The 19,893-nt window shown below is 49.3% G+C and overlaps 1 protein-coding gene across 1 annotated transcript in view; it reads right to left on the bottom strand.

Annotated features, from left to right (window-relative positions):
• PRKCA (protein kinase C alpha) overlaps positions 1-19,893 on the bottom strand; it is a 375,347-nt gene that overhangs the window by 13,246 nt on the left and 342,208 nt on the right. The window contains exons 14-16 of the mRNA XM_039859924.1: positions 15,304-15,384; positions 6,739-6,846; positions 5,116-5,256 (exon numbers count right to left, since the gene is read on the bottom strand). Coding sequence (XP_039715858.1) covers positions 5,116-5,256; positions 6,739-6,846; positions 15,304-15,384 — 330 coding nt within the window. The remainder of the gene's footprint in view (positions 1-5,115; positions 5,257-6,738; positions 6,847-15,303; positions 15,385-19,893) is intronic.

Here is a 19,893-nt window from a genome sequence, read left to right as displayed (position 1 = left end):
GAGACCTGTTTAGATGCCGCCCGAGGCTGCCTGTGGCCCGATCAGCTGGACAGCTGCCCCTCTGTGCCCATAACTTTTCAGGGTGATGATGAAAAGAACAAAGCACCATGAGATGTCCTTAGTTTCAGGAAACACACATGGACTTTTTTAGGTGTAAAGAGGCATTACGGCTGCCACTTACTCTCAAATGATTCAGGAAAAAAAACAAAACAAAAACGTGTATGCGTGTGTCTGCGCCCACACGCACTCGGATGCAGAGAAAGCATAGAAAAGCAAATGTGGTAAAAAGGTTAACGTTTAGGGCATTTGGGCAACGGGACTACAGCATCTCTCCTCCAACGCTGCCGTGAGGAATGATTTCCAAAGAAATTTAAAAAACTCAAAAGGAGCTCTGCACCCACTTTGCTAATTCAACCACCCTCGAACTCTCTCTCGACGAGCTGGTGACACCGTGAACGGAAGGACATCGGGGTGGCTGGGGCAATGGACGTGACCGCGTGTTCTCACCGGGGCAGCCCCTCCGGCTGCTCTCGACGTGCTTGTCTCTTCGGCTCTTGCTGCCGATGAAAGTTATTATAATTTTTTTTTCCTGTTGCTTTTTGATAAAATTACGAAAAGTAATTTCCCCAGAAAGGCTACCCGTGAATGACAGGCCTATTTCAAAAGTGCTCTCCACTCATCTATCAACTCCGGAATGTTTATCTCAGTGTTAACCTTATAGATTAATTTCTCTCTCTCTCGTAAGCAGGTAAGCACAGCGAACGCGTTTGGCCTGCCCGTGAACTAGCAGTTCGGCCCCTCGGGGCCAATGGACAGAATCCGAAAATGAAGAATCAATTAATTTTCCACTGCCAATGTTTGTAGAAGCTGCTATTTATCATGGGCAGGATGAATGGAAACTTGAAGGCTGTTCCTGGGCGTTTTATTCACATGAATAATGAATGAGGATAAAAGCCTGCAAAATTCAAAGTGACGTCAGATCAGAACATGGGGCTGTTTGGGTGTGCCTCTGCGGGCAGACTGCAGGACTAAAACTCAGGCCTCTTTTTTTTCAGGCGAAGCAGGAAGAAAGAGCTTCTTCTCCCTCGGTGAGTCCTCGGGGGGCTGGGTCAAGTCCTCGTTTACCTGATGCCTGGGGAAGCGGCCAGGACCCTCTCATTTCTCCCTCAGAAACTGAATATTGATCTTGTCAGGGATGACTTAACAATAAACTTAAAAATAAAACAGACATCCCCTTACATGGGATCTTCTGAGTATTCACGAGCCGCTTTTTGATGACTCGGGTTTTTCGTTCAGGGCACCGGCCTCATGCTGAGCCGACAGTCCCCGTGTCTGTGGGGCAGAGGCTCCTCAGCGGTGTTTTCTTGAGGAGAAATGGAAAGCAGCTGGCTTTGTGCTCTTATTTTTCCACAAGGAAGGAGACTGACGTGGCTGCCTCTTCTCCAGGAGAGCACAGCACAGCTGTCTTTGTTTTTGCTTTTGTTTTCCAGAATAAACCAGCACACAGGGGTCACCCCGTCTTCTAGAAAGTCACCCTCGTCTGCACAGCTGCACATGGTGGGCCGTTCGGGGACACGGGACCCCACGCCTGTGGGCTTCTGTCCGGCAGGCACGCCCCTCCCCACTTCCACTTCTGAGGCCCCACATTCGCCGCCCTCCGGGGCGATGGCCACAGTCCCCACACCCGACTCCGGTCGCTCTCCTCTCTCCTTTAGGTGGGACCTGCACTGCAGGTCCCAACCTAAATGTCGCTGTGGGATGGACAGTCCTGTGTGGAGCCTCTTGATGGAGCCGCCGCATCATGCAAGGTCTTTGGTGGCCGAAGTTCACATCCTCCGAGGCACTCCGGCGCGGCTTCAGCGATGTCACTTCGGTAGGCAGGAGAATAAAAAAAGATGGGGTGCTATGGGAATCCCCACGCCTCCAGCTAAGCTCCGTGTCTGCCCAAGCCACAGAATCCCTCTATTCCCTTAGGGAAGTCAATGATTTTGGAACACCCTTTCGTTGGGGGTCCCCCACCAAATTAAACATTAAAATGAAGACGAGAGTCCCGGCCTCACAAGCACAAACGTGATCCCTGGAAGCACCCTGCAGATAGCTGAGGGTACTTGAAGTCTTACTGCTGGTATTTATAAAAACCCAAGGCTTGATTTCCTGAGAGGCAGGAGCAAACGGTCCTTAATCCGATAAATCTCAGGGAGATTGATTCGCCAGCACTTACTAAAAGAGCATCGAGCAAACTCCACCAGGACAGACAAGGCTGTAAACGCTGCTCGGAGCAGAGATGCTCTTTGAAATGGGTTCACTGCATACGTTAAGCAGAAGCTTCCGGCGGCAGTATGTTTGCCTTGCTTTCTCAGCGGCGATGGCTTGGCTGGAGTCGCCGCATCTTAGAAATAACAGAACTGCCTGGCAGAGAACATTCGGCTCTGTATTTTATCGGTAAACTCGTCTGACCTCCTAATTAGCTCTGGATCCGGGAGCCATACTTTTCACCGAGAAAGATGGGAAAACCACCTCACAGAAGAACTTTCCCGCGCGGTTAGCTCTCTCCTCTGCGGCCGTGTGGACCCCGGTGTGTTCTGCCCTCCTGGGGACATCTGGACTTAGATGGCTTCCTTCTGTTGTCGCCGCGTGGTCTGTCTGCTCCAGCATGGCACCACGAGAACAGGGCGATGCCCTGGAGGCAGCTGAAATGCTCCCTTCACCTGCGATTTAGAGCCGACTCTGATGCCGTGTGGGTGGCATGGCGCGGGGACGAGGGAAACGGAGCCCTGCCAGGGACCAGGACTTTTCCTGATCGGTGTCTCTGCCCTTGACTCTCTTCTGCTGTGGGACTAAAAGGCTGCTGCTCACTCCTGCAAACCTCCGCTGCTGTTTCTACCTCCCTGCCGTGCCATCTCCTGTCCACTCGTGTGTTTCCAGATTCTTCCTCCAGCAGAATGGGGGCTTCCGGCTGGGACACCTCGCTGTGAGCAGACAGGTCTCTCCCTTCCTCAGCCCGGGCTCTGGCCAAACAGGCCTTTCGCACGAAACCTTCGGTTTTAGGGCCTTGGCCGTGATTCCTTCTGCCTTCTGTGAGTCCAGGGGCTGTGTCTTCACAGCCAGAGGCAATTTACTGTTTCTTCTTATTTTAACCGGCACTCAGTTAAAAACCAAGCAAACGGCAGCACTCTAAGAACAAGTAAATAAACAAACACAGCTCATGGCTCAACTGCCTGACCTGTGTGACTCTGATTCTGTGATTTCTGTGCCTACAGGGCAAAACTTGGAGAAGTCACCGGTTTGCTTTCCCGACAACTGAGTTTAGGGTTGCAGCAGCCACAAAAAGTGGGAGACCATACGCACACGGACAACTGCTTCTGAAAGTGAGGTGGGAATGAAAAGAAAAAGATGTGATTTACGGTGACTTTGCTGTATCTCCTCTCTTTCCGGAAAGTGACAGACAAGTTTGCTCCACACGTAAGAGCAGGGCCAGTGTGTGTCTCCATGCTGTTTCTGTAGAGACACTAAGCTGTGTGCAAGATGCTACTGTAGACCTTTCCTGTGTAATTTAAGAAGGCTAAAGAAATATAAGAGGAACAGGAAAATCCCTAATGTAACGTTCTACCGAGACCGTCTATAGCATCATTTATTGTTCTGTGTTCACCCCGCCCCTCGAAACCGGGTTTTGCAAACTGCAAGGTGGGGATCGTATGAGAACCCCTGAAATCAGTGCCCAGGACTGGCTAAAGAAAAGGCAGGGTGGCAGAGACATAACGGCCCTGTTTGAAATGATGATTCGGGAGAAAGTCAACTGACCTGGTTCATTTTAGGTTTTCTTCAGTTCGTGCTAAAAATATCTTGGAGAAATAAAATCGATGGGCTCATCCCCCTCCCGCCGGTTTATTCTTGGAGCAGAGGACGCCTAAGCATATTTGATGAGGACGCTGCCGCCCTGAGAATAAAGCTCTGTGCCACGCAGCCAGTAACTCAGCCACCTGGGAGAGTCCCCTTTGCCTGCTCAGGGGGCGCCTGGCAGAGGAGACAGATTTAAGCTCAACCATCACAGCAGCTGTTTCTGGAACTGACCGTGCAATAAAGCTGCCCTTTTGCAGCCTCGAGAGCTGAGGCACCATGACTGCCCAGCACTGGCCGAGATGGTGGCGGAGCTGGAGGCCCAGATCCACCTAGCCGTTAGAAATAGGGTGCAGGGAAAAGCAGATCCCTAGGAGGCACTGAGAAGTGGCAGGTGGCATGAGTGAGGAGGCTGACGTCTTAAAGACTCGCAGTTTCTCTCCAGGGATATAAACATTCAGAAAGGCAAACACAGGCTGCAACCAGCCGTCTGAGAGCTGGCGTATGGCAGGCTAGAGCGCAGTGATGGTACGGTGCGTAAGGACACAGGTCTGGGGGCTGGAACACCAGAGTTTGCATCCTGGTCCCGCCAGCTACCAGCTGTGTGTCCGCAGGCGAGTCACTCAGCCTCTCTGTGCCTCAGCTTCTTCGACTGTAATCTGGGACAACAGTACCTACCTCGCAGGGTTGTGGGGGTTAAATAAGCTGACTGGCAAATCGCTGAGAACAGGGCCTGGTACGTAGTGTTTGTTAAATAAATTAAAAAAAGAAAAGGGAATCATACAGGAAGAGTCGGAATGAAGGTGAAAAGGACAGGAATGGCGGTCGACACCACACACTCCTTGCCGCAGGAGCTGATGTGGGGACCCAGCGCCTGCCTATGAGCTGGTTAGGATTTAGTTACGCTCCGGGCCACCTTCCATGCAAGGCAAATCCAGGAGCGCTGGAGACAGATGAGAAGTCGGCCAAGGACTCAGAGCAAGGAATTCGAGTCCACAAAATCCAAACCCCAAGCAGACCTTCCTTGCTGTCTAACTGGGTTGGTGGGGGGCTCTCTGCAGCCACGCTATTGGACAGCTCTGTGAGGACAGACGACCCACACCCCCCTCGCTGCCTGCTCTGCCCTTGCTCGGACCACACAACCGACGGCAGGGGCAGGCACCTGCCCTGTGGAGGCTGGAGGTGACTGGCCTCCTCTCTCCAGGAAGGAGGGTGGGTGGGACACCTCCAGGATTGGGGGGACTGGGGCTCAGGAAACAGGCTGCACCCCTGGCTCACCACTTTGGGCTTGAATGGTGGCTGGATCTCCCTGTTCTCCAGTTTCTCCCAGTCGATCCTCCGGAAGAAGGCGTGTTCTCGCACGTCCCGTTCCCCCTCGGGCCCGCAGCCCAGACGCTTGCCGGGATGTTTGGTCATCAGCTGGAAAGCAGGGGAGAGGATCTAAGGTACTCCGTGGTGACTACAGTTGGTAATAACGTATTGGACGCTTAAAATTTGCTAAGAGTGGAACTTAAGTGTTCCTCGTCCAGAAAAAGAATAAAGGGTAACTATGTGAGGCGATGGATGTACAAACACGACGGTGGAAATCCTGTCACAATGTACAGTCGTCCCTGGGTAACCACAGCGGACTGGTTCCAGGACCCTGGGGGACACCAAACTTCAAGGATGCGCAAGTCCCTTCGATAAAACAGTGCAGTGTTTGTATACAACCTACACACATCCTCCTGTAAACTTTAAGTCATCTCTAGATTACTTTAACATCCCATACAATGTAAGCGCTGTGTAAACAGTTGTTACACTATATTGTTTAGGGAACAATGACAAGAAAAAAAAGTCTGTATGTGTTCAGTACAGACACAACTAGCGACCATTGTAGACCTAACTACATACTACACATCAGCAACGATGTAACTTTTTTTCCCTGTGTATTTTAGATCTGTGGTTGGTTGAATCCAGGAGTTTAGAACCAATGGTTACGAAGGACCAACTGCATATGTATATCAAATCATCGTGTCGTACACTTTAAATATATTACAATTTTATTTGTCAATTATAACTCACTAAAGCTGGGTGGGGGGGTGGGAAGAAACAAATAAGCAGAAAATTCGTTCATATATTCCCCAAAACACATGACCCAGAAGGTTCATGGCAGTTCTATTTGTAATGGCCTCAAGCTGAAGAAGAAAGAACCCAAACACCCACCGGCAGTAGACTAGACAAACGAATCGGGTACGTTCACACGATGGAATGCTACGCAGCAATGTGACAGATGGGACTCCAACTGCACACAGCAATATGGAAACATCTCTCCATCATACTGGTCAGGGGAAAAGGGCCAAGGCGCATCCACTGCACAACTCCATTTGTGCAAAGTTCAAAACAGGCACAACTCATCCAAGCAGCGACAAGGGGGAAGTGACAATAACATGGCCGCGGACGGGGCTTCTAGGGCGCTGGAAACGTGTAGTTACATGGGTGGGTTCATTTTACGACACGTCTTGGACCTATATGCTGATGATTTGTGTCTATTTCTGTACCTACAGTATACCTCAAAAACTGAGAAATGAACAAAGGACTCATCAAGGCATACCCAGCCAGGTGACGGAAGGAAACGGACATTTTCTAAGGGTCTATGATTACTTCTGGTAACCGGCAATGCAATTCCGTGAGGTGAATTGGAGACTAGAGCATGGTACCATTAGCTGGCGGGCCTGAGTTCCAGGAAGTTTTGGGGTGTGAATCCATTTTCCGCTGCGCCCTGCGTATCACCAAGCACTAGCCCCCGATGGCCGGAAGCAGTGGCGTGGGTTTGTGATCTTTCCGCCATTTTGATCAGAAGTGTGGGCAAGGTATGTCAACCCTCTTGGTCCGTGATCGCAAAAGGAATCCAAATGTACTTACTCCTTTGCAGATGGAAACGGCCTCCTTGGATAGAGATTTCGGATAAGAAACGTTGTGCTCCATTATAGACTGAAACAACTCGTCTTCATCTTCACCGTCGAATGGGGGCTATTCCGGAAAAGAGAAAGACGACAAAATATTTAGGCAGAGTAATTTATTAACACGGCACCCGAAGATCCGATTCAACACCAAGAAACAGAATGGGTTTCTTGGCACGCTGCAGGCTGCAGAGTTAGCTCAGTTAGCTTTCGGGTTTATTTGATTATCTTTAATTAGGTTGGAGGTTGTGTGATTTCCATTTTTCCTTCTGTCTCTTTAATTATCTTGCCCTGGGCAACTCAAGATAATCTTTAAGAAAAATGTTTTTGAGTAATGCTTTGAATGATTTGCAAATAAATTATAATGAATACATTAATCTTGTGATTATGCGTTCAAAATCTAATTATGATCACGTTAGGTTACAGAGGGCTTTGTTTTCAGAAGGTGGAGCTGGGGGAGGGGTTGGAGAATGTTACTGCCCTTGGGTCCTGAACACGGGGTGAAGGGGACCCATGGGCAGAGGGCTTCCCCAGGTCCAGGAGTTCGCACCAGGGCCCTTGTGACCTAACACAGGGCTGCCACCTGCGTGGTGGCGGAGATGGTGGCTAAGCTTCCACCTCCCTGTCCTCTTCTACCTCCCCATGTAGAGAGTGGGAGGCACGGTGGCACTGTGGGAGGTCACGGCTTTGAAGTCGGGTGGATCTAAACCAGAATTCCAGCTCCGCCACAGGCAAGCGACTCACCTCTTTAAGACACAGTTTTCCAATATGTAAAATGGGATTCCCTGAGGAGTCTATAAAGTGCCCGATACTCTGTCTTATACGCAGTAAGGGCTCAGTGAAGGGTGCATACTGGTATTGTCTTTTAGGCAGATGAATTTTCATTGAGGGGGCTGCTAGGATCCTCAGGAGAATTTTATGTGAGCTTGAGCTTTATTCTCCAGCATGTCTTCAACCCTGAGAGGTCTAGCAAATTGCCTGTCACTCTGGTGGGACAACCCACAGGATAAGCTGGCTTATGGGAAATTTCTTAATGTTCCCCTTTGGCTTAGCTACTCTGAAGCTCAGCACAGGAAAGGCAGAGCGGGGTCAGCCCTCCTGTGGAGAATCCCATGTGTCATCCTGTATTTTTCTTCTCGTGTAAAGGGGGATGCACAGTCGCGTTGGTTGACTTGGTTAGGGTCCAGATAATGACACAGTCTGGCTTAAATTTAAATTATATCATGGACCGAAGACAACAGTGCCGTCATCGGTAGGATATCCCTTCTTATGAAACATTTCCCCCTCAGTAAGAGAGGGCAACTGAACCAAGCAGAGCGTCCCCTACCTCCCACCCCAACCACCAACGCACAAATCATCCCAACCCATTCACGTGGCCTCCAACCTCCATCCTCTGCCCTGAATCGGAGGCGGGCGTGGGGCCAGCACACGGGAGCCACGCCCAGCAGAGGGAAAGATGCTGAATATATGAAGAACGCTCCCTTGGGACCAGGTGTGGGAGAACAGGGAGGAGGGGTGGTGACTGATGCCACTCACTTTAATTTTTGGTCTAAAAATATAAATAAACGGGCCTCTTTTCCGGTTGTAAGAGCCTGGTGTTAAGAATGTCTAATTCGGTGGAAGCATGAAGGTGGGTGAGGAGGACAAAATTAGCCTCCTGTGAATGACTCAGAGCAGGAGCAGTGTGTGCGTGGTGAGTTTCTGTGGGCAGAAGGAACATGGTGCTTGGGATGCCCGCAAGGCAAGTCAGCTGGAGGCAGACACCCTGCTGGGGGCTGCAGGCTGCAGATAGATGGTCACTGGGGTCAGCAGGGGACGTGCCATTAGTACCTACAGAGAGCGGAGCAGGGCAGGCTGGGGCGTGGGTGTGGCGGCGCCTGGCCAAGAGCGACGGTGTGGCCTGACCTGTCCATCTCTCCACGGCTCCTCTGCCTGATCCCACGCAACCGCCCCCTTCTGGACGCCTGTTCCATAGCACCCACAGAAACGTCTTCCCTAATACGAGATCTATACACATGGCTGAGTTTTGGCCGAGGACATTTTCGTAACTAAAACAAACGCGGCATGGTTTCTGCTCAGGGCTGTGAACCGCACACCTCCAGGGGGCTCCATTCGCCATGAATTCGCTGTGTGTACATACTCTGCAGTGTCCTCGTGACCTGGAGGTGAGCAAGGCACAGGGTCTGCTGCTGGGTCACCAATGGGCAACTCACAGCCTGGCCCCTTGGGGCCGCCAGTCAGGATGGGCTATATCATTTGTGGGTCTCAGTGCAAAATAAATATGTGAGGCCTCTTATGAGATAATTATTAAGGAGTTCGAGACGGCAAGAGCAGAGCACTAAACCAAATGAGCAGGTCTCTTCTGAGCTTGGGCCCTGTGCAACTGTGAAGCTGGCCAAATGTGGCTGGCTGGTGTCTTTCGCTCAACGGTGACAGAGGCTCCAGGGAGACTCAACCAGCCTCTTGGGTGATGCTCAGGAATGCTACATGGGCTGTGTCACAGGTAATCCAAGCCAAACGTCTAAGAGAAACTTTCTCCAAAGAGAAATTCAAGTGTGCGCTCCCAGGAATCTTTCTCCAGCGAGGGGAAGGCCCCCCTCATTTGAAGGCCATTAGGTCAGCGCAGCTGCAGCCCCTGTTCCCCTAACATGGACGCCAGGAATTGTTTGGGGGATGTTCTGAGCAGGGCGCTGGCCTCTGACACCTGCTTAATGCTTTTCAGCTTCGCTCAGGTGAGCTTCCTTCCGCACATGGCTAATTTCTGAAACGGAGACTGCCGTGTCGGGGATCAGGCCTTGTCCCCTGCGGGTGGAAGTCTTCACCAGGAAGCACCCCTGCATCCCTCCGAGGGCAGGGTATCTGGCCCCCTGCACACCCCTGAGAGTGCTCCTTAGAACGTTAACCCGACAAGGTATTCCTGGGTCAAAGTTCGCATCCTACATCCCTAGTGCAGGTGTGCACTGACATTTTAAAGGGCCTGAGAAGTCCTGCAGTGAAGAACGCTGTTTAACGCAACGCGCATCATTACAGTCTGGAGTTGGAAGGGTCCTCGGAGGCCCCCCAGGCTCGTCCATTGCAGTAAGATTCCCAAACTATAAAGAAAGCCACGAGGCAACATGTCCCTGTGGCAGAGCCTCGGGGTTTCACCCTGTGTCCCAGCCCTGTGTGGCCCCAAGGACTGGACCTTCTCCTGCTGGCTCATCTCGAGGAGGACAGATGCCCGTACCCCTGAAGATGTGCTGTTGCCCACTGTGGCTCTACATCGCCCGACACAGAAGCACAGCCAGCACTCGGGAGAGAGCAGCGGCGATGGCGACAGCAGCTGCAGCCACACTGACCTCCTGGCTCTTGCTTCTCCTCCGTGCCATGCAGCCCGTGGAGTGCTTTGTCGGCGGCACTCACTCGGCCCTCACGGCGACCATGTGACGTGCGTATCATCGATCCCATTTTGCAGTTGCGGTCCCTGAGGTTCCAGGGAGCGCTCCGGCCAGGGTCACGGAGCAGGGTTCAAGTCCGGGCAGCCTGACTTCGGAGCCCGGGCTCTTAGTTAGCCCTTCTGAGCAACGCCACTTCCCCGGCTCGTCCCAGTACTCAGAGTGGGCAGGGTGACCCCCGGCACTGCAGCTCGGCAGCTGGTGCACCCAGCACGTGAAGACGGCTCGGCCGCTCGGGAAGACGGTCGCGGTGCTCTGTAAGAGGCTGATTCACGTCCTACGCGTTGGGCGGTGGTGAGTTCTGAAAATAAAAGGGGGCAGGGGACCAGGCGCCAAGGCCTGAGGTGTGTTAAGTCATCTCGTGGAGAGGGACTGCCTCTCGGTGCGAGACCCGGCACGGTGCTTATCTTTGCTGATGCCACACGTCCACTGAGGGTCAGCAGAGGTCACCTAGGGACCCACCTGGTGGAGCAGCCACCATCTTGGCTGTGTTGTTGGGGGGCTGGGACAGGACCTCTGGGGTGTTTTGGTCCAGCTCTCAGGTGCTCCACCGGGGAGCACATCCACCTAGATGTCATGGGTCGGAATTAGTCCCGTGCCCCACCCGATCACGAAGGAACCGGGAGGTGCAATCCCACATGAGCCAGGAGGGAGGAAGACCCCAAATGCCTGGTGAACAGCAACAGTGACCGCCACGTTCAGAAAAGCTCCCTGAAGCCCTAAATTAAAATCAGGTATTCTTGGGAGAGGAACGAAAGCAGCATCCACATTTCCTGTAACTAAGAGCAAACATCGCTCTTATTTTTTCTGTGGACCCTGGGGCTTTTCATATTATTTTCGAATGATGCCTAATTTGGAATTCTTGGCTTTTCACTCACTGCTGCAAATACGTTTTCTCTGTAGCCACCAGGGTACCCAGTCTGATTAATGCCGCCGAGGTGATCCATCATCAGAGACTGACTGACTCATTTATCCATGGGTACATTTATAATCGCTTCCAGCACTATATTCTAACAATGGAGGCTGCTCTGAACATCTCCGTGCACAGTGTTTGTTCCTTCTCCGAATTACTTCCTAGAATCATTTCCCAGGTGCGAGATTACGCGGCCAGATCACCCCTGGAACATTCTTCCAGGTGACTGCGTGCTCTCAGGCCTTGGTGCTGGAGGCAAGGCAATGGTGGAAAGTTATAATTACATTCATTTTCCTCTCACGCACACCAGCCACTGAGCCTGGGGACAATAGAGGGTCATGTGTTGCCGAGGTACCTAGCACATGACCGTTTTGGATTTTGCTTCTCTCCCCTCTTTCCCCCATTCCCATTATGATCTTTTAAATTTCTACAGATCTGGACTTAGTATTTCCAGCTAAACTACCTGTTAACTAAAAAGTCTTGGCTCGGTGGAACAGTTTTCTGAACGGAACCGGGGGTGACCTCCTTGGAATGTAACTTATGAATTCTAAACGGGCAAACGAGAGATGATGGTTCATTCTTTCCGAAATGATTCCGCAGTCACTTACTAGTAAGTGGTCACTGGAACCATGCCACGTGCATCTGCAGATCGCAGATGACCAGGGTTGGGGGAGCGGGGAGCGCCCAAGGACAATTCAGGCTGATGTCCTGGGATAAAGTGCTCATTACTGATTCACCAGGAATGAAGACAAAGCATTAATAACGCTGTCAGAAAGAGATACAAAGAGGAGAGGGCTGGTCCCTTTATGATGACTACCCGCGACTGCTTCGCGCCACAATAGGCTCATTAGTGTGCTGGGTAAATACTATTTATGCCCCGAAGTGATCATATTTGTCAAGCAATCCAGAAACTGAAGACTCAGGCTGTTTACACTTAGCTGTCCCCTTGGCTGCTGACAATAAATAAAGCAAATGAGAAGAAAATTGCAATAAACCATTTGTTTTTCCTGCTCATCTTTAGCCCTCTTGATTAAAGAAGACAAATTTAGACCACGACCACATCAACAACTTTATAATTAGTCTTACTTTTCAGTAAGAGCCTCTATTCCCTCTGCTGGGTATCTGAGGTTCCTGCAGCTTTGGAGGTGGGGGCAATGCATGCAGGGCCTTTATTATCCTTTTTGGGCTGAGTCATAGCTCAGGAATATGTTCAAATTTGCATTGAGTCAGAGAGGAAAACTAAGACGGGGCGTCTGAAATGAAACCCCGTGTTTGTGGCAGATGCAGTGAGGATTTCGAGAACAACCGGCTGTGCCTGCCATTGCCCCTGAATGTGGGATGCCTTTGAGGTGTCATATTCAAAGAGTGGCGCCATTTTCCATAGAGATTATGAAAACTTTAGGAGATTATATAAGACTGGCTGATCGACTCCGAGAAACAGGAGAAAACATAATGAAAATGTGCCAGCATGTCTATGAAGCCACTGGGTATGGGAGGGACCTGCCATAAGGAAGGTAAATGTTCAAGTCGTGGGCCTCGGGACCAGTTCTGCAAATGAGGCAGGACTTCAAAATGCATCCCGAAGGGGACTTCCCTGCAGGAGTGAGGGCATTCCCTGAGCTCTCCTCTATGGAAGAAGGATCCAGGAAGCTTGACTAGGAAGCAAAAAGGGGGTGGGGTGGGGTGGGGTGGGGGACTTGGCTGCAGGCCTGGCTTCTGAAATTCTAGTCTCTTGCTGGCCAATAGAGAGACAGCACATTTCATCTCTTGTAAAGTGCCTGTTGGAAAGCGATCCTATTTCCGCCCAACCAATTTCCTTTGTTGGCATATGCAAATGTGACGCTTAATGAAAGCAGCGTTTGTTTTCTGGGCTCCAGAGTCAGAACATTCAAGAAGGGATCCAGGAGGGGAGCTCAGCTTTTTGTGCCTTCCTGAACGGCGAGGCTCCCACGGAGCCGATAATTCAGTCAAATTTTATTGTCAAAATTCTAAAGAGGGGGAAATTAACTGAAGGAGCAGGGAACTTGTGTTTTGCCAGCTGTGGTCTTCCTGACAGTTGTTCTGTAGAACCTGCTTTTCTGCCTTTACAAATGGAGGTATTTGGCCTAAGACGAACATTTTGTTGGGTGGAAAAGACGAAATAAATTATACACAAACCACTTTTCACATATAATTCAAGACTTACTATCACTGAGAAATAATGACCAAATGTAGGCTAAGTGGCTTGCTTGAAAGTCCCTGGGCTGGGTAGAGGCAAGGTCTATGCCTTATGTCTTTTATCATTTAAAAGACTACCTCGGTATATAAAAGACATAAGATACAATGAAAGGTATAGAGGAGAACTCATCAGTGGCTTCCCACCCCGGAATGAAAGCCAACTGTCTGGTGACAATCTTCATGCCCCATGACCTGGTGCTCCCTCCCCCCCCGCCCTGCCGTCCTCTCCTACCTCCGGCCTCCTACTCTCTCTCCGGCCCACTCTGCTCCAGCCACATTGGCAGCGAGCCCTCCATTTTTTAAACACATTCCACCCCTTTGCACTTGCTGTTCCCTCTGCCTGGAATGCTCTTTCCCCTGATACACACATGGACATGCTCTCATTTCTTCCTAGTTTTAAGTCAACTTTCTCTCTCCATGAGGACCTCCTAGCTAAAGTTTCAGCACCCTCCTCAACACTATATACATATAAATAAATAAATAAATAAATAAATATTTTTTTATCTTGCTTTGTTACTTTTCTGTTTGGCTTGTCACTATTATATATTTTCCTTATTTATCTTGTCTATGTATTGTCTCTTTCTCTAGACTGTAGGCTTCATGATAGTATGGATCTTCATTTTGTTCATGGTTATCACCACACGCACAGTAAGCGTGCATTCAGGAAGTACGTGTTGAATGAATAAATGAACAAATTGATGGGTGTAATATGTCCAAAAAGGTGACCTTCCCCCTACCCAGAAACAAAGATTCAAAGATTTCCTTGGAGGAAGCTGTACTGCTCTGCATTTCTTGCCATTCTCTGTCACTGAGGCTTTTAGCCATAGAGGATCAAGCTTCTTGGCGCCAGTGCGTGAGTGCTGGGAACTAGAACAAGCTGCCCACCACAGACTCATTTTTCGGTCTTACGGCAGAGGTCTGGTAGAGGCTCACCGGACCTGCTCCCGCTGGCTGAGCTCACAGGTCCGTGCTACTTCTAGCCCTCTTTGCATCAGTGGGGCCAGGTGGCCTGTGGAATGCAGGCCAGAGTGATGCAGGCCACCTCTAGGCCTGGCACCTAGAACATTCTGTGCAACTGTCCTTCTGTTCTCTTCGCACTGACCTGCTGAGTAAGGAAGATTCGGTGGGGGAATTTGAGGCCCTAAAAGATGGTGGAGCCAATGGATGGAAGAAGCCTGGAGCTCTGAATGACCATGTGGATCAGCGAACCCCCCCGCCCCCCACCACACAGGACTGCACTGAGAATGTGGAATAAGCCTGTGTTGTGTACTGAGCCACTGAGATTTTGGGGTGGCTTGTTAGAACAGCCGGTATGACTTACCCTGACGATGCAGATATTAAGGCCATTATATTGGAAAGTGCCACGTTAGGCAGTAATGCACTTGGTTATCTGATACGTGTCACATTCCTAAGAGAAACCTAATTTGCCTTTTCTTAACTGAAAGTTCGGCCTCACCGGACTTTTGTAACAGTTATAATGAACTGTCAAGGGGGAGATAAGGAGAGACAGGGAGAAGCTATTAAAACACTTCTTCAAGTTTAACTGTCTTCTTCCTTTAATAAAAATACCAATTACACACATGGGCAGCGGCTGGGGCGATCTCTGCAGACACACTTGCAAGGAACCATAACCTGACCCCAGTTTTGAGACACTGAAAACGTACAGAGGCCACTGTCATCATCAACGTGCAGGAGACTTTTGTGTATGATGCGAAAGCCATAGATCGTCTATACTCCGGGGTGTAGCTTTCAGTTTGGGTTTTTATGACTAGAGAGTCCGTTTTGTGCATACTGAGTATAATCCACACTCAAGGGGGTATTTCTCTCGTTCACCTGCATCGGGGACGTCAGACCAGCATCAGCCACATCACACTGCCAGGTCCTGCTATTATGGCCTGAGCAGCGCTGAAGCAGATGCTCTGTACAATAAGAAAGCAGCATGGAAACATAGTGAAACATTTACCTGCCCGGCCAGCATTTCATATAACAGGACGCCGTAGGCCCACCAGTCCACAGATTTCCCGTACGGCTGATAAGCGATTATCTGTGTGGAAGCAAATACATCAATTACATTGAGTGGCAAAGCAAAAAGCCTGTGCTAGAAGAGAGAAGGCAAGCATGTCGGCATTGATAGACTTGGTTCATGCAAACGAGGGGCTGATAATATCTGTCTTTGATTTCCACAGCAGGGGAAGAGCGCTCTTCAAATCAGACACGTCAAGAATTATCGCCCCACAATTCAATGCCAAAAATCCCATTTTGGAATACCTGTCTGAAGGTAGATTTAATTATCTTCACTGGTAAAAAATATTTGGACACTGAGGTGGGTTTAATTCTTGGGAAAAGCCAGAGGTCATTCCGAGCTAGGGGTCTTATAAGTAAGATAAACTTTGAAACAGAATTTCACTAAAAGTCATAAAGAGGATGATGAGAATGAAGAGAACAATGACTCAGGTAAAAATTCTAGTTTTCTGTGTTGCACGTAGAGAGATACAATAATATCTGTTGAATGACTGAAGTTTCGAAATGTTTTAAAAGAGAAAATAGCATAATCAAATGCAATGTTTGGACCTTGTCTGAATCCTTGATTCAAACCAACCGATTGTAAAAAAGAAATTGGGAAAATTTAAACATGACCTTGATCTTAGATATTTAGGGATTGCTGCTAAAATTGTTAGGTGGGAGAAAGGGTATGGTGATTAGTTAAAAAGTGTCCTTTTCAGTTCGAGATAAGAGTATTTATGAGTGAAATGTGTGAGAAATTAAGTATTTATGAGTAAAGTGACATCTTAGATTTGTTTTAAATACTTCGGGGGGAACAGATGAAATGAGTTGGCAAAATGCAGACAGCCACTGACGCTGAGTGATGGGCCCAGGGGACCTCCTTTGCCTCCTCTAACTTTGTGGCCATCAGAAGTCCTAAGATAATTCCGCAACCTCCCCTCATGGAAGAGAAATACAGATTTGAATTTCTAAGGGCAGCCAGTTTATTTAAACACTGGCTTCAGGCTGCATACCTGACACACACGATTCCCAGGCCCATGGACCATGTGTCAGGATTCAAGGTGAAGACATACTAACAGGTACTCAGCAGGACCACTGTGCCACTTTACGTATGAATTTGACTTTGAAGTGTTCTAGGATATGTTTTTTAATGGCCTATACTGTGTCTGGGACATAATTAAATGTCCTGGGACATAAACTTCTTGTATGTCTGCCCATCTCCGTGCCTTTAACATATTACTAATATTTCTTCCTGTAGAGTGAGAGGTGCACACTCTTGGGGCTCAGCTCAGTGTGGGCAGTGACAAAGGCAGACAGGTTTAGAGTTGGTAGCTTTATAGCTCGTTTTCTTTGGAATGAAAATAACCACCAGAGGGACCTAAGAGGAGGCTTTTGCTTCTTTTTAAAACTACGTTTGTTCTTTTCTGAAAACTTGGAAAACACACACACACAAAGCACACACACAAAAAAAACCCTACCAAAATGAGTCTCTAGTCTATTACCCGGTGACATGGAATCATGCATATCATTCTAGTTCCCAGACCGGAAATTACTGGATCGAAGCCTGTCTTGACCAAGTAGAAACACAACAGGTATTCTCTCTGGGGGACCAAAGGCACCCTTGCTGAGCACCTGCTATCAGATGCTCTATATGAATTTTGCATAATCCGACGAGACAGAAATTATCATTGTCCCCACTGGATAGGCGAGAAAACTGAGGCTCCAGAAATTTAAGAGACTTGCCTGAGGCCAATCAGTTAACAGGCGGTGCTCCGAATATTCCCGTGTTTGTTTTAAAAGTGTAATCCATGGCTTTTGAATACATGTAATCACTCCTACTAGGATTAATAAAATATTAATCAAAGAGATTTGCAACGATGTTTTTGTTTTGTAACTCTATTTCAAAAGCGCTCGAATAAAATTTGTTCTTGTAACTATGTTGAAACCGGTCCCTGTGATCTATTTTCAAAAATCGGTGTTTTAGTTTGTCTGTAGCACAGGCAGAGCTGAGGCACCACGCTACTGTGTGAATTACGAGGCTGAGGAAAAGGGGGTCCCGAACAACGAGGGGGTCACGCTTTATTTCATAGCCGATATTCTAGAAACATCCAACCAGGCTTACCAACCAGACCGCTCCGCGTGGGTGGTGGGACAAGGCCCCCGAGTTTGGAAAGCTGGCAGAAGTCAAGGGTATGGAAACTCTGTTTCTGGTGAGAATGATTCACAAATCCTAAAAGCCAGGGCCACCTGAAGGTTTTGTTTTGTTTTTGACTCTATATCAACTTTGGTCTCACTTACTTTTCATTTCCTATTTCTACATCATTAAACTCTTCTGACTCCTGCTGCTAACACCCTCTCCTTCCAAGGCTTACGAAAGCAGAATGCCAAGTGCTCATGGCTTGTTTTCCTTGGCGACAGCATTCATCAGTCCCTAGGGCCCACTAGCTCGGCTACTGGGTCGAGATTACAAAGTCACTTGGAACATGGCAGTGCCTTCGGGTGTAATAATAGGACGGGATTTAGAATTTAGCTGGAGCATTTCCTCCTGGAGATGTCTGCCATCTGTCACCCCTGGCTTGTGCCCTGGATGAAATGGGAAGGTCCGAAGATCTAAGTCGCATGGTACGGGGTACAATCTTACCAATGCAAATTCAGTTTTAGAATGAAGCATACTTTTCCCTCAGTGATTAGCTATTGATAAATATGTTCCATTATCCAAAAATCTCACTGTAAAAGAGAAACAGGATGTCGGTTACACTGTCCCTCGTGAGCTGTCGAGACCCGCATGGTCCAATAAGGAGCCACTGGCCACATGTGGCTACTGAGCATTTGAACACTGAGATGTGCTCTAGGTCTAAATTACACATCAGATTCTGAAGACTTAGTACCAAAAAATGCAAACTATCTCATTAATAATTTTTTTATTTTGGATATATTAAATTAAATAAAAATATATTAAAATTAATTGTACCTGTTTAAGTTTTTAAAATGTGGTGGCTTAATGCAGCTGGCTTGCCTTTCAGTTCTGTTGGACAGTGCTGGTCTAGACCCTCTCACTGGCTCCCATGACCCACTTCTGGTTCCCTGGCTTTTGTTGGCCAAGGGAGCCAGCTTCGGGCTGAGGACCAGGATCCGAGGCCACAGAATGGATGCTGAGGCCCTCTTGTGTCTGTCCCCACTGAAGCATGTGTCTTTGGCACTGGTGGGCCAAGGGTGGCTTGTAGCCACGCCTGGGGGATTGCCAGACATCCTGAAACCCCAGGCAAGGGGCCCCCGTGATGGCAATTTGGTTTCCCAGAGTGAAGAAACTCACAAAAGGAGAGGCTGACTTGGCAAGAGGTCTCTAGTTGGCTGATCTCCCTGCAGCACATGGGAGGTTGGACTTCAGCTTCAAAGGCAGACCCACCAGCAGGATCACTGTCATTCAGTTTTACCGCTATGTGTCATTATGATCATTATTATCATACTTATATGAGCCCACTGCTTAGGGGAGGTGTGTGTCAGGATGTTATAAATAGCTGCCTGTCTTATAAAAGTGAGATATGAATGAGCTTTCTCCCAGCCTGGGCACAGGACCAGGAGTGAAAGGGGCGAGGAGAGCAGCCTCTCGACTCTTACCAGGCCGAAGGCCCACAGTGGCTGGGCGGGTGTCGCTCCAAGGCCACCCACCCTTCCGTCCTCCGCCAGGGCTACACGCTGGAAGGCCTCCCAAAGAGGGTAGGGCTTCAGGAACTTTCTGGGAGATGGTGGGGCAGCGAGGCAAGGTTTGAGATGCTACTGGCGATAGCGACGATGGCGGTCATTGCTGTTACCATTATGATATTTGGCATGCTCCAGGCGCCTTAGCTCTGTTAGCTTACTCGGCCCTCATAAGACCCTGACCAGACACCCCACTCCAAAGATGAGGAAATGAAGCACAAAAAGGTGAAGCAGCTCGCCCAGAGTCACCCAGCTAGTAAGTGGCCAAGCTGGGATTTGAACCCTGGGTGTCTGGCCGTGGCCTACACACATTTGACCATTTTGATAAACTGATGGTGCATCAGTTCTCGACCCAGCATGGTTCCTTAGACAGCAGTGGCAGGAAATGGCCCAATTAAGGTGACTTTTGCCAAAAAAAAAAGGGTTCAAATCCTTAACGGGATCAAAACAGCCAATATGCCTGCTCCACTCAGGAAGTCTGGTTCTGAAGGCTTCGTCTCACAAGACCCCCGAGACCGTAACGTGGGTGCGAGGGCACTCGCTCTCCCGTTCCTGGCTGCTGGACTTCCAGCCGGCTCTGCTCTTCCTGCTCACGTTACATTTACTCGCTAAACCTCCGGAGCCCATTCTAAAACAAATGGCCTGACCACGCAGGCTCTTTCCGGGCTGCCGCCACGAAACCACGCCGGCCTTGATGCGTAAAACACGCTCACGTCATTTTACCGTCTCAGAGAAACCAAGTCATCCCTTTCTCAAAAAATAATGCTCCCTGTCGAAACAGCACCGTCTGGGGAGAAGGAAGATGGGCCTTCTTTCTGGGCTGTTCTATCCTCACGGTTGGGACCCCGAG

This window comes from Pteropus medius, unplaced genomic scaffold (assembly GCF_902729225.1).
Source record: "Pteropus medius unplaced genomic scaffold, Ma_sr-lr_union100, whole genome shotgun sequence".
In the NCBI taxonomy this organism is placed as follows: Eukaryota; Metazoa; Chordata; class Mammalia; order Chiroptera; family Pteropodidae; genus Pteropus; species Pteropus medius.
Note: the sequence above shows the minus strand (reverse complement) of the source record. Positions and strands in the feature narration are given on the sequence as shown.